Source organism: Anoplopoma fimbria, chromosome 11 (genome assembly GCF_027596085.1).
Source record: "Anoplopoma fimbria isolate UVic2021 breed Golden Eagle Sablefish chromosome 11, Afim_UVic_2022, whole genome shotgun sequence".
Taxonomy (NCBI): Eukaryota; Metazoa; Chordata; class Actinopteri; order Perciformes; family Anoplopomatidae; genus Anoplopoma; species Anoplopoma fimbria.
The window spans coordinates 14,093,481-14,108,098 of NC_072459.1; the positions used below are offsets into that span (position 1 = coordinate 14,093,481).

A 14,618-nucleotide genomic window follows, 5' to 3' on the forward strand; every position below is an offset into this window, starting at 1 on the left:
AAAATACAATGTCTATAAATAAGTAAAACTATTTGTGTAAACAAAAGTACAATAGTGCAAGTGTGCTGGAATAGAGGCTAAATCATTGATGTAATAGGTAACTTTATTTAAATGGAGTAGGTGGTTATGTACAGTTATTTTCAAGTCTTATTTATCTTATCTCAAATCCTACATACTGGCCTATAAATGCTACATATAGTTTGTTGTTCATATATGTTATTGATACAAAATTAAATATTCCCTGTCTCCTAATTCCGTTTCTTGTTTTTGACAAAACCATCTGCTTGTTTAAAATCCTCTAATTCAAGGGATCCTTATCAAACATGGTTGTGTTTCTTAAAAAAAACCAAATATCGGCTGATGTTTCATCTTTCTCTGCCCCTGTGAACGTGATGTTAAGTGTCTGAGTGACTTTCCTATGTGTGACACTGCCGTGCAGCCTGTGTGACCACACTTCTTCTTCTTCTTCTTTTTTTAGTTTTCTAACCATATTTTTGTCCCCATCCCTCCTTTCAACCTCTTTTACTCCTCCGTGTCTGATTCCGCTTCACTTCCCATGATGACATACCCCCCCCCCTTCCCCGACCGAGCAACCTCCACAGTTTTGTTTTTTTCCCCTCCACTATCCGTCTCCCCGAAAGCCTCCATCCATCCATCCATCCATCCATCCATCCATCTCTCTGTTTGTGGTGATGGACGAGACGTGGAAATATGAAAGACTGAGAGACAAATGAATCGGAGACTTTGGCTGTGGAGAGAGAGAGCAAAGGAGGAGAGTGATGTCTTCTCTCCTCTCTTTCTCCCTCCCCCCAAACCCCCTCGCTCTCGCGCTCTCCTCTCTGTGCGAGCATGTGTGTTGGTGTGTTGGTGTGTGTGCGCCTCCCGTCTCTCCCGGCTCCGCTGCTGTTCGCCGCCGCCACAGATGAGCTGGGAAGAGAAGGGAAAGCGGATGTATCTGGCCAGAGGAAAACGGGAGGAGTTTGGATCGGCATGCAAGACTAACCAGCGGCTCTGATCATCAACGGCTCTCCCTCTTTCTCTCCCCCCCTCTCTCTCTCTTCCACTCACGCACAAAACACACACGTGCACCCTCAGACTCACTCACACACACTCGCGCCGGCTGGATGTCTTCTCGCTAGGCTGAACGAGAGAGGTGCTTAGGCTTGTCATTAGTTGGGTGCACGGAAGATCCTGAGAAGCCTGTGTGTGTGTGTGTGTGTGTGTGTGTGTGTGTGTGTGTGTGTGTGTGTGTGTGTGTGTGTGTGTGTGTGTGTGTGTGTGTGTGTGTGTGTGTGTGTGTGTGTGTGTGTGTGTGTGTGTGTGTGTGTGTGTGTGTGTTTTGAATGGAAATGAGTCGGAACGTTAAATACACAGAGGCGGCTTTGATTGGCTTGCGGCTTAAGTGACTCTCACCTCTGGCCCCCCCCACGGTGTCACAGAGGACTTACCTCTGTGATTATTTTTTGTCAATGGAATCGAGCAGTCACACAGGGCGACGGAGGATGGAGGCACTTTGGGATTTGGGTCGAGTGTGTGTGTGTGTTTTTTTGTGTGTGTGGGGGTGTGTTGGGGTGTAATAGGAGCCACAGGCAGGCTGGCAGCCACAGTAACTCTGAGCTCAAGGGAGTGATTGAGAGTGGAGGTGGAAAGGAGAGGGATGCCCCGAAGGGAGCGTCTTTCTCCTCTGTCTCTAACTCTCCGTAGTAGTTATTTGGGTTGTGGAGATCATGTACTCCTTATGTATACCTACTCTTCTTTGTCAGTTGTTGCTTTGCTTTAAATGTGCTGTTTTTTCTGTGTTTTATCACGTTTTCTGTAAGTGTTGCTGCAGGGCTCTGATTTGCCTCATGCTTGTTTCCTCTTTATCTTTTGCACTTTGATGCCTCTTATCTTTCTGCCCTTTTCTTCTTTCTCTCTCCGGCTCCTTTCTTGCTTTATCAATATGCTTAATATGATTATTGGGTGTAAAAGTATTTTATTGGCATTCCCTCTCTCGTCTGTGCAGGTGTGCGTGCACCAGGGGCACCCTGGCTGAGGGGCCGGAGGGCTGATGATGGATCTGAAGGAGCGCTGTGGCAGTCAGGGGAGCCAGGAGAGCTCCAGCCTGCACCCCACCTCCTGGCAGGCCTTCGCTCACACCAGCACGCTGCACGGCCTGCGCTTCATCTTCCCGTATGGTCCGCCCAGCATGCGCCGCTTGCTCTGGGCCACGGCTCTGCTGGCCTGCCTGGGACTGTTAGTCCTGGAGAGTGCCGAGCGCCTGGCCTACTTCCTCTCCTATCCTCACGTGACCAGCATGGACGCCGTGGTGTCGGGTAGCCTGGTCTTCCCCGCTGTGACCGTTTGCAACCTCAACGCTTACCGCTTCAGCCGCCTCACGCGCAACGACCTGTACCACGCTGGGGAGCTGCTGGGCCTGCTGGACGTGCACCTGACTATCCCCCAGCCGCACCTGGCCGAGCCTGACGTGCTGGCGTTCCTGCAGGAAAAAGCCAACTTCACCGCCTACAAGCCCAAGGCGTTCAGCATGAAGGAGTTCATCGAGAGGGTCGGCCACGACCTCAAAGAGATGATGCTCTACTGCCGTTACCAAGGCCAGGAATGCAGCCACAGCGACTTCAAAACCGTGAGTCCACTAATGTCTTCTTTTAAATATCAGCTCTGCTGGGGTTAGAGCAGAATCCCAGCCCTCAGAGGACTCTGCTTGTGAGGTGCTCTGAGTCTTGCAGGTTTACCAGAGATGGATGATTTATTTCTTTTTTTGTCAGCTAGCAAAATGACTTGATGTATGCTGATAGCTGCTCTTTCCCTCCCACGCTGCTACACTGGGCTTCTCCTGCTGGGTTTTTCTCTCCTTGAGACTCTTGTGTTTGGCTGCACAGGTTGTCTCTCAAGCTTTGTTCCGCAAATAACTACTCTGCTGCTGCCTTGTTGTTGTCCTCAGCTTTCACATAATAGCATTGTGCTTACAGTTCTGCAACAGGTTTTCCAGCATTTTGGTCACCGAAGGAAAGTAATTGGTTTGTCTTGGGCCATAGTGTGCAGTAAAATCCCTCAAAGCTGTTCCTTTATTTCTCCAGCCAAGAAGTTAAAGGATGTTTGTGTACTTTCTGTATTGTCTGGTAATACAGAAGAAAAATGCAGCCAAAGAGTACTATTATTCGGTTGGTTGCTGTTGGTGTTAATTTCTCCCTCGATATTTGGCTTAGTATTGAATGTAGCAGCCTGTTGTTTTATTGATTCTGTGTCAATACCGTGCTTGTAAAACCTCATGATATACAGCCAGAGCCAGGTGGTGTTATGTTGGTGACATGCAGTGATTCAGTGGTCTATATGTTTTAGAAAATACTCTGGCAAATTAAAAAAAGCATTCTGAAGACCCACCTGTTGCATACTGAGACTCCCTCAGACTGAATGTTAACTGAGTCCATCGGTGGAGGGCTAATTGCATACAGTACATAATATGCTGGAGAAGAGAATGGTGAAGCTCCAATAAAACAACCTAGTGTCTTTGATGGGAAAACTGTCCTTATTTCTATAATAATAAAACCCTGTCTGTCATTTCTTCAATGACAAACTGGATGTTAAAATACTTTAAGACTTTCTGAGACACCTTGGGAAAGTATTGTGAAGGGTGTGTTTTTTTTTTTTTTATAGCTTTACATCAGTATCATAAATTATACTTGCAAAAACTTGAAATGTTTTTTTTTATGGTTTTATTCGGCTGTTTTAAGACTTTTGGCAGACTGTCTTGAGTTGTGCAATCCATCACACTGAGCACCAAGTCTCCATTAAGGTTTGTTGATGTTGCATTATTATTGTCTGCTTATGCATTTCAAACTGATTTATTTTGAAAAGACTGCACTGTCTAATAATAACAATGTAAGTAAAACTATAGTATTATAACTGAATCTCTTACTGAATCTAAATCATTCAACATTTACAAGTAACACAAGATATAGATTACTGAAACTCAGAACTGTAATCAAAACCTTTTGTTGTCTGAGAAGACGGATAAACTGCACTTTCAAGTGAAAACCTTAATTTAGCAGCAATGACACATAAGATTAACAGATGTTGTGTATTACTTTTCTCACATTTTTTTTCATGTGCTACTTTAACTAAAATGCTGGAAGTCCCACATCATGGCTGTTAATTTGACTAGCTAAAAATATCAGTGATGATATGCTGGAACACAAGTAGGAGATTTTTTGTGGGAAACTGATGTGACACAATCAATTATACTTGTATATTAGAAGTGTTACAGAGTGATGTTTCTTTTATGTGTGCACCCATTTTATAGTAGCACATCCTTTATTGTTTCTGTTCTCGGTTACATTCTTTATACAGATTTTAAGTTCTGATCAGTACTTAATGAATTCAGATTTTCTTCATTTTCATTCTGGATTAATTGATTTTGAGCAAGTTCTGGTTAAACATTGTGTAATAGTTCTACTCCTTACCAGAGAGGTTGGAAGGAGATATGCGTTTTCTAAAATGTTACTTTTCTACAAAAAAACCTCTAGAGCTAACATTAGCAGAGTAAGTTAGCACATCACTAACGAGCGTTAGCACTTGTGTGCTATGTTAAGTTAATGTTAATTGGCAACAGTGATGTTTGTAGTTTCAACTGGTAAAAGCAATGGTTATCGCCAACTAATGCTGCGTTCGAATGCAACAAAGCTTGCTAACTTTTCCTGAATGTTTGTGCGGTGCTCTGTGCTACTAAGCGTGGGCGGATAGAAAAGATTTTAGAAGAGATGTCAGATACAGACTGCAAGTTGCGATTATTTTCATAATGGCTTATTCTCCTAGTTAATTTCTCCAATAATTGATCACTTGTTCTATGAAATGTCAACTAACTGTGAAAAAGGTGGTTATTGCAACTTGGACATCTTCAAATATCATGTTTTGTCTGACTAAAAGTTGACAATATTAATATATGTCAAGCGAGAAGAAGCTGGGCCCCGATCATGTGTCGCAGTTTTTTACTATCTTTGCTTGAAAAATGACTGAAAGGATTGATGGAATGATCGTTTATCAAAGTAGTGGCCAGTCTTTTTTTATTTGATTATTATTTAAATGATTTAATTGATCCCCTTATTGTTTCAGCTTTAGCTAAATTGACCCAGGTATTTTGCTTAACAGGATTTGAATCCAGAAAAGAACTAGCCATGTCAATGAAAGCCAACTCTAACTGTGACTAAATATAATGCAGACTTGATTCAATTTCATGGCAAAGCAATGACTAGAAACCAATGACTTCTTGGTACAGTAGAAAAAGACATAAAAATCTGCAGTCAGCTCTTTTGTGTCCCTTCAATTCCTTCGTTATATGCAGTTATAACATACTGTATGCATCATCGGACGGGGTCATGTCATGGGCAGCTGCATAACTAGCAGGCGGACTGTCTATTTAAAGCTTGTACATAGATTGCAGCTGATGCAAATCTCTATTAATGAGATGTTCCGTCTGTATGTCGGCCTCAAAAATTGACCAGCGAAGCATGCACAATGCATGGAGCTGCCTCTGGGATGCGGTCTGCTTTGATGAGGTCTTCATTTTGCAGAGAGTGGACACCACGGAGCAAGTCAACAGTATTACAGCACCTCAGCTGTGTATAATCTGAGACATTAAATATTCACTTTTAGATTGATATCTTTAATACTTTGCCCTGAGAGGCGCTCGATGCAGAGAGGTTAATTGGAAAAAACAACAACAAGGGAATCACCGTGTCGGCCGTAGTGATTTTCTAGTCGTGCTTTCAGATGGATGCTTTCGCCTGGGGTTTTGATCCATATTGCAGTGAGCCGCAGCAAAGCTACAAGTCTGCCAGGAGAACATTTTTCATATTTTCATTCAGTTGAATCTTCAGGGAGTTAATGCAAAGCTAGCTCGGCTCTGTCACTGCCTCGCCGTGCAGCCCAATGACTCTCTCTCCATTTGACCGGCCCTTAGTAACCGTCTTGCATGTTGTGTGATGCGCCTTTGACCTTACACCGGGTTCAAAGATAATCGTGTTGACAGAGAGGCTACTAGAAGGCACTGTCATCCTCTTTGCCCTCTGCCTGTTGCTGCTGCTGCCCGGCTCCTCCTGACTCTCCACGCTCCTCTCTCGTCGACTCACTCTGTCTCTTCTCTCTCTGTCACTGCAGCGACACACCTTCCCATCCCCGCCGCCTTCTGAGAGGAAAGACAAAAAAACAAAACAAAAGAGGCCACCAAAAATAGAAAAACACATGCATGAATGCACACAGACACATGCATTCAGACAAACACTGACACATTGAAATATATGCATATGTGAATGATTGCACACACGTACACACGCACACACACATACAGAGGGACACTACCATGACCCTCCAGGGACCCGAGTCAGCGTTTGATTGACATTGTGATGAATGACTGTAGGGAGGATTGTGGGACACGGGAGTCCGTGTGATGTGACTGATGAAACTGGAGCAGAGTGCTGCACAAGAGGGAAAACAACAGCATCGTTGTGCACTTTTCCACCTATATGAGTGTATTATATGTGGCCGTGGAGGGTTGGTAGTTTTTTCAAATGTGCTACCTGCTTATTGTTGCCAAAAACGACAGCATAACTCAAACCACATACAGCATCCTTCTGCTGAACTATACAAAAGCCTGCCCAGTCGGCCCTGTTTTTTCTTTCAATAGAGCATTTTGCCATGGATGCTTAGTGGTCAGTAATACAGCTCTGACCCAATTGGTATCGGTGATACTATCGCCTCTGTGTATCAGTGAGACATTTTTATAAACAGTAGTGCTGAAGGGAAAAAGACAGAAAATCTTATTTAATTTGTATTGTCTTGAATCATATCATGATGACATGATCATGTTGCATTACCTTTTTTACCAAATTCTAATGTCCAAATTATTGATCCTAAAAAAGAAAACCGATGTTAAAAAACTAACAAGCTGAGTTATGGATTCCTAGAGACAAAACCTAGCAATAAATTGTACTGCAGAAATCGCAATTATCTGTTTTGAGGTAGTTACACATTTACATTTTCATCTGTTGAATGACCAGCTCAGCACATTACTTGATTGTTCATTTCAGAATTGACAAATATTAAACTGGGTTTATTTTTGCAAGTTTAGCTTGAATAAAAGTAAAATGTTGTCTTTGATGTAACTTTTTCAAATATAAAAACTCCACAATCTTATACAAACACTGTCTTTCCTTTCAGGCCATAATTTGCCATAATTTCATTGCGCACAGCGGACTGGAGTAGATCTTGCCAAAAACACTCCTATGTACTGAGTGATGATTCAATTTTGATTTGAATTGTGACCCAGAGAATTAAAATCAAATTGTGAAATACTGAATGATTCGCACCCCTATTCTCTATCATCATCTATTAACTGAACTGATCATGACAGAAGAAGTGTCAGGATCTGGGTGCCTCATCACTTCAGCTAAATATATTCCTGTGGTAAACCCTATTAGGATTTTCATTTGTTTCACATCACCCAGCTTTGAGAAGGTGCGATGTTGTCAGTGCAGTTAAATCATGTAAACGTGATTCAGCGGACTTCCCCTTGCCTGTGTTTCTTTCTTTTCCTGTTTAACTACAACCAAGATTAAATTCTGATTGATCACACTGACAAGACTGCCAGAGCCAATCAGCTCTGTGTGTCTGACCTGCACTCACTGCATGCTTCAGTTTATATATTATATATATATATATATATATATATATATATACCCATATCACACTCTCAGCCTTAATGTGAAGCCTGATAGCAGCCAGACCTCGAGCTCTGTATCACACGGACACTAATTAGCCACTTGTCTATTCCTCTGACCAGAGCCTCGTTGAAACGCCACCGCAAAAATATAATGGTGCTGGCTGTTTACAGCAACAGTAATTAGCCATTACACACAACCTGTGGCCTTAGCACTCCACTGTCTGATTATTGCATGGCTTCATTCCACTCGATCTCGCCAGCAGAGCGGCACAAGACTCCCTTCAGTCACCCATGGGGGGGGAGGATGGTGTGCTTTCTAATCCTTCCTCCCCCCTCCTCCTCCTCCTCCTCTAGTTGCCAGTTGTGCATTTCATCACTTTCAGATTCATTTCTCAACATTTGAAAACCCGATGCATCACATTAGGTTTTAGTGGCTGTACTGTATTAATCACTAATGTGGCATTACCCTGGCATTTTTACATTCCCGGCAGGCACCGTGTCTGAGTCTCTTAAAGGGCATGGAAAGCACCGCTGCCGCCCACAAGCACGGCTCTCTAAAACGCCCCGGAGAGGCAGCAGCAACCTGCGCTATTTAAGCAGCTTGGAAGAGAAGCTGGAGTGCAGCCACAGACAGACGGCTCCGTGTGGATGGTGCTTATGTGATAGACACTGCAGCTGTCTGCAGTGGTGGATTGTGGTAGGCTGATGTGCTAGTGTGTGTTGTAGTGAGGCTTAAATGAGCAGCAATTTCCCCCTGAAGGGTTTTCCTCAACCATCAACTGATTCTGATTAGGTATTAGTACTGGTGATTATTGGCTTAGTGATTAATGAAATGATTCATCTGGTTGGCAGAGTAATGCTATTTGATTCCTGTCCAACAGAGAAAAAAAAACCTAATTCCTTCATCCATTTTCAGAGCTTTATTCATGAGAAAGATGCACAAATGTCAAATGATCTTGCAGACTTGACTCCGGTGAGAGCTAACAGTGTACACAATGCAGTAACAGGTTTCTTTTTTGCCCTGACCTTAGCTTTACGTGAAGTATAGAGAGGGACTTAACAGCAAAACTACGAGCTAGTTGATACAGAACTCATCTTCCACTTTTGACCTTTTTTTATATATTGTTTCAGATCATGAATTTGTGATACCTTTTGAAGAAGAACACTTCTCAACCGTTTAATTTTGGCTTAACAAAAGCCGCCATACATGTACTTTGAATAAATAACAAAGGGCAAAAATCTGACCTGACAGAATACCAACTTTTGGTTCTATGACGGACTTCGATATAATTCTGTGAACACATATTGTGTGTATTGTGTGTATTCTTTAGTATGCAGGGTGGAAACCTGGCAAAAGTTTGGAGTCACCTGTTAATTGGCTTTTTTTCTTCTTTCCTTCAATAATAACCATTTTAACCGAGACAAAAAGAGTATAATTTAGACACCAAACCTATTGTTTACGTTTTAAATAGTTTTGTTCCCCAAAAAAAAGGTATAAAATGACTAAAACCTACTTCTAGTGGATGTCCACAGGTTATAAAATGCCAGGTGAGAATAATGTTGTTACCATTTCCCCCCGAAAATGCTTGCAAAACAGTTCTTTTTGGCTCTATATATTTTGGGTAATGTTTTTCTTTAGGCCCTCTGCAGTGTACTCAGTAATAGATTGAAGAGGTTTAACCTTAAGCCCATAGTGTGTTCAGCTGCTACCCAATAGTGCTTACCATACACTAACCTCCTATTCCTATTGTGACTTACTATTCCAGCTTGTTATAGGCATGATTGTGCACTTGACGCTGAAGCAGGAACCTTTTTGTGTTTAAACCTGCACACATTTTGATGCTCAGCTTCCACTTTATTTTACCACTTTCAGCTGTGAGTTTGGTTGAACCGTTCTTCAAGGTATATGTTGTAGAAAAAAATACCTTTGTTTTGCAAATCCTTCATAAAATACCATCAATTTGTGAAGAGCACGTTCTACAACTTAAAGCATTAAAAGAGTAGTCCTCTCAGCCAGCTGGATTTAACAAATCAAGCTTTTGTGGCAGACGAAGCCAGACTTTTTCTCAGCTGAATAGCTAAAGTATCGCCTATAATATAGTATGTTAGATAGTATAGTTCTCCTATAGTATGTATTAATGGAAAGAAAAGTGTTTGTGTGGATCCGTTGTAGCAGGAGAAACTATGCCCAGCATCCAGACAGGCTTTCTGTATGCTCAGCATGAACAACATGTCAAGTTCAAATGCGGTTCCAACCAATAGCCACACTTTAAAGGTGTGGTTCACCTTCAAAGTGCAGCAGAAATGAACAGAAAACAACCCTTTTTCTGGAATGCGTCAAATAATTTTGTGTGCTAACTTCACTGTGCAGTTAACGTACTGCAGTGGGATTGAACCGCGGTTTTGGAAATTAATAAATGTACTTTTTATAGGCACTACAAATCAATCCAAAAAAATGCTGATTCTGTAGTTAAGCTTTGGACATCCCTAATATATATTATTATATAATTACGTTTCATTTTCTGGCTCAGTTAATCATCCAGCGGTCTTTTAAGCAAGACAGAAAATGAGAGGTTTATGGCAGAGATGGAGAGCTGTGTCAGTGGCCAAGGAGAGGAGACGTCGGGACATGAAGTCATGGTTTGATGTTGCATTCACACCTGCAAAGAGAGAAGAGGAAACTGGAGGAGAGGAGAGGAGAGGAGTGGAGTATGGCCCATTACCTCAGCAGCCCGTCTGGAGACCTACTTCATCATGGCCACAAGAGGTGGAGTGTGTGTGTGTGTGTGTGTGTGTGTGTCTGTGTGTGTGTGTCTGTCTGAGTGTCTTTTAATATACTGGTTGGTATATTTTCATATGTGTGTGGGTTTGTGTTGCAGCTGCTCGATTCATTAGTCTTCAGTTGGTCAACAGATATTGACTAAACGTTTTATGATCAAAGGTCAGCTGGAAAATTGCAAGCTTTTGGCATCAGTAGTTGGCTTCGACACAGACACACTGCGTTTTGCATAATAATTATGATTTTATGCTTTATTGATCTACTTAGGAAATCCTCTTTTTATTGACTTACCTCTTCAGACAGTAAGGTCAGCATCCTGGGGCATAATGAAAGAAAAGTGACGTGCTGCGAGTCTGCTTGAGGATTGGAAGTATTGTTACATTTAGAAATTAAACAAACAGTTGTTTTTTTTCTGATGAAACTGTAATGGTTTCAGCTAAGCACTTATTTCGAAATTGATTCTGCTGAATTACATGTAAGAAAAAAATTAAAAAACGCCTGACTAAATAACAGCGGTTTTGATGTTTTGGTGATGAATTGTTGTAGTCAGAAAAATATAAATGGGGTTGGTACCTGGGTATTGGCATTGCATTTGTACGGCCCCTGCAGCTGCAGAGTGTTAGAGGTTTTTGGCTCCGTCAGGTTCCTCGATAAGCTGCCCGAACAGAAGCGTTGACTCAACATCTAACTGCTCAAACCTGAATGGCTGTTCCACAACCACCTTAAACAGACTGACAGACTCTTTTAGACTCCCCTTTTTTGTCCACCTGTCTTTCTCTCTTTAATCTCTGAAAGCTGCCCAGGAGCTCTTTTGATCTCTAGACTCACCTGAGAGCGATGTGCTCTGGGCCTCAAAGGTCTGTTTGCTGAAGTAGAGAGATTTAGGGGGAAAGTGACCTCTGCTTAAATGGATACCTTGATATGTTGAGTTGGAGTGTATTTTTTTTAACCCTCTCTAGCACATTTGCTACACATGGGAGTGTAGGTAAGGACTAGTGGACATAGATAAGCTCACTAACCATTTTATATTGTTTTAATCAATTAATCAAACCACACATTCCCAGAAATGTTGGATGCTTCACATTGTTGAAACAGTTTAGAGGCTGCTTTCTTGTTGGAAAAATGCAGTGTGTCTCTGAAGAGGTGTAATTTATACAATTTGCATTACGGATACATGCTTTTTTTCACCACCCAACGGGAATTTTCAGTCTGCTGAAATACCAGACTAAAACTTTAAATGTCAAGATACGTCTGAAACCGCTCCATCTGCCAACCCCGTCGCCTTCCTGTCTCCAGGTACGACTGCTGTCCCGCTGGAAAGAACCTCACATTGGTGTCAGGACAATGTGCGCTCTTTTTGTCAGAATGATGCTTGTGTGCAGGACAGCATGATTTGGAATCACAGACATTGGCCCCACGAGGACAAAGTTGGATTGATTTTCTGTCTCGGCTATTTCTGTTTGACTGTGGACTTTATTTTTATTGTATGTTGGGCTGTTTCGTCATTGTAGAATAAGAACAGACTAGAGGTGTGATAAATGGATTACAATTTGAATTCTGCAGTCAGCTGAATTCATCATGTACAGCTGACTTAGGCCATGTGGCTTACTGATTAATGAAATATGATTAAAAAAATGAAAGTATAAATATTACTCATTCCACTTGTGCTCATTATCACAAATCCACTTGATTGCTAATGCATCTCTGTGTGTGATGGTTTTGTATATGGCTGCTGTTTCATAGCACATTTGCTGTAACAACTTCGGGTTATAAAATGATAATACGTCAGTGTTGTGTTATTAGCTTTTTCTCCTTCCTCTAAGTGGCCTAATTAAACATTTAAAGTGTTTTTTTTCATTTTAAAAGACAATTACACTATTAAACATTATTATTTAGTGATTTTCGATTGAGCCTTACGGCACAACTACTTTGTTTGCTCCAATGCTAGAGGCTAATAACATTAGCTTGCCTCACCTGTTATTAAACAAAGATGGTTGAATAATAATTATGATTAATTCATGACATCCAGTGAATGGAGCAAGCCCTCGACGTGTGACCAATATCCTGGTGCCCTTTTAAACAAATGGAAAAGCAGGATGATTTAGTTTTACATCAGATAATGAAAGCTATAGGGAGTCATAAACTTCAAACGTTAGCTTAAAAAACAACAATATATTCACATTGTTATGAAGCTTTTTGACAAGCCTCAGAGTTAAGATAAAGAGGAAACGTACGATTATTGCTATCAATCAAAAGTATGTAGGTGTTTAAATATAACCAGCTTCTAAATCTTACGCATCAGATTTGAAACTCAACCTGTCTTGTGGCTGTGTTGCATTTCTATCAAAAATTGGATGTTTACTGCTGTTTAGAAAAAATAAATGTTGTTCTTCAGTGACCTAGTAATGTCTCACAGCTGCAAAGCAAAGCTTCCATGAACCACAGTGTGCTTATTGTTTGTTTGTGTAATCACAAACCGCTGAATGAATGGATCCTGCATTATTCAATCCTCGACTACTGTCGCCCCAGACCTTACCTCCAAGTGAGCAGTGTTTAAAAAAAAACATAGACCAGCTACATAGACCCTGTTACCATGGGGACACCAGAGACAAACAACACGGTAGAATAAAAAACACAAGGTGATGGCATACGCAGCGCGCAGCATGTCCCCATTTCCTCCCTTAGAGGAAAAAAATAGTTTTGCTGGGGATGACACTGAATTTTGAAGCATCTGCCTGATGAAATGCTCTTCATCATGGCAAAAACACATAAAAAACCTCTGATAACAGACTGATCTCAGATGGTGTTTGATATGCTGTCTCACATAAATCTGAACTTCTGAACTTCTTTATAATAGGCCAGCATGCGCTTTTGTGGATTCACCACTCTTATCCTTTGAGAGCTCATCTGGGTGAATATTTTATCAAGCCCAATCCTTTCTTATAATCCTGCATCGTAACCACAATCATTTCTTTTTCCAATGGTGAAACTTTCATTTGATATAAAACATCCTTCAGTAAATCAGTCATGAAAACATAGCTGCTAAAATAACCCTGATAAGCAGTGCAAACAAATGTGTCTCACTTCAAACTGTTCTCACCTTGTCCTCTCTTTCTTTTTACCTCTATCAGTCCTTCTCAGTCTAATTATATCTTGCTAAGTTTGTTTCAGTCAGACAGTCCTACTGACTGTTTTGGCAGTTGCTACCTCACTTTCCCTCCCCTTTCATTATTTAATGAGTGGTTGCTTGGATGTCCACAGATCTGGATCCAAACCCCATCCTGAGATCCCTCTTGCAGCACCGTAGGGCGACCAGTACCATTAGTAACTGTCTCTATCATGTCATGCTACAACAACACTTCCAGTACTGCCGGCAGTGTTACGGGCTGGTGCTCCTGAAGAGATGAGTGCATCCCTGTGAAGCCAACGTGCCAGCTCACTGTCAGCATCAGCCGTGATGGTTGGAAGGTCGGTGGTCGTAGCGTTTGAATCGTTGTTAATATGTACCGACAGCTGGCGAGCAGCGGAGGCAGTGTTTGATCTGGTGTCTACATGGACATTTACTCAGCGTGAGGACGACTAGCGGGCGGGGATCGAGGAGTAGAGCAGGGTGAGCTCAGTTTGGACGTGTGGGTTAATGATACAGCGGGCTGGAAGTAGATCGTGATCCTGAAGTGGTCTCACACCGGGCTAACACGATCAGGGCAGGAAGAGAGGAAAAGATAGAAAAGTGAAAGTTTGTGAGATTCTTGATGCGACAAAGAGAGAGAGGTAGAGTGCAGGAGTGTGTGGAAGATCTGTTGTCAATATAAGCCCCGAGTGATAATCAGTGACGAAGAAAACTTTCAGAAGCTTTTAGGCAACAAGAATAAGTAGATGAATATTAAGGATTCAGTATTCATCCACCAGAATTATGTTCCTGATAGTATGGAGGGGGCTTTGAAACTTAATTTGTTTCTCATGTTACGAAAGGAAATTTACTTCTGCTGTGGGATGTTTTGGCATCTGATGAGCCCTAAAATTATGTATTTATCACTGAATTTTGGCTTCATGGATTGTATTTCATTTTCATACTTGTACCTTAATCAGCACGCTCACACCATCACCGTTTATTGTGTTGTT

At 41.7% G+C, this 14,618-nt stretch overlaps 1 protein-coding gene across 1 annotated transcript in view; it reads left to right on the top strand.

Moving 5' to 3' along the window:
* Positions 1 to 14,618, top strand: part of asic2 (acid-sensing (proton-gated) ion channel 2) — a 314,110-nt gene that overhangs the window by 1,188 nt on the left and 298,304 nt on the right. The window contains exon 2 of the mRNA XM_054606997.1: positions 2,006 to 2,626. Within this exon, the coding sequence (XP_054462972.1) occupies positions 2,051 to 2,626 (576 nt within the window). The 5' untranslated portion in view covers positions 2,006 to 2,050. The remainder of the gene's footprint in view (positions 1 to 2,005; positions 2,627 to 14,618) is intronic.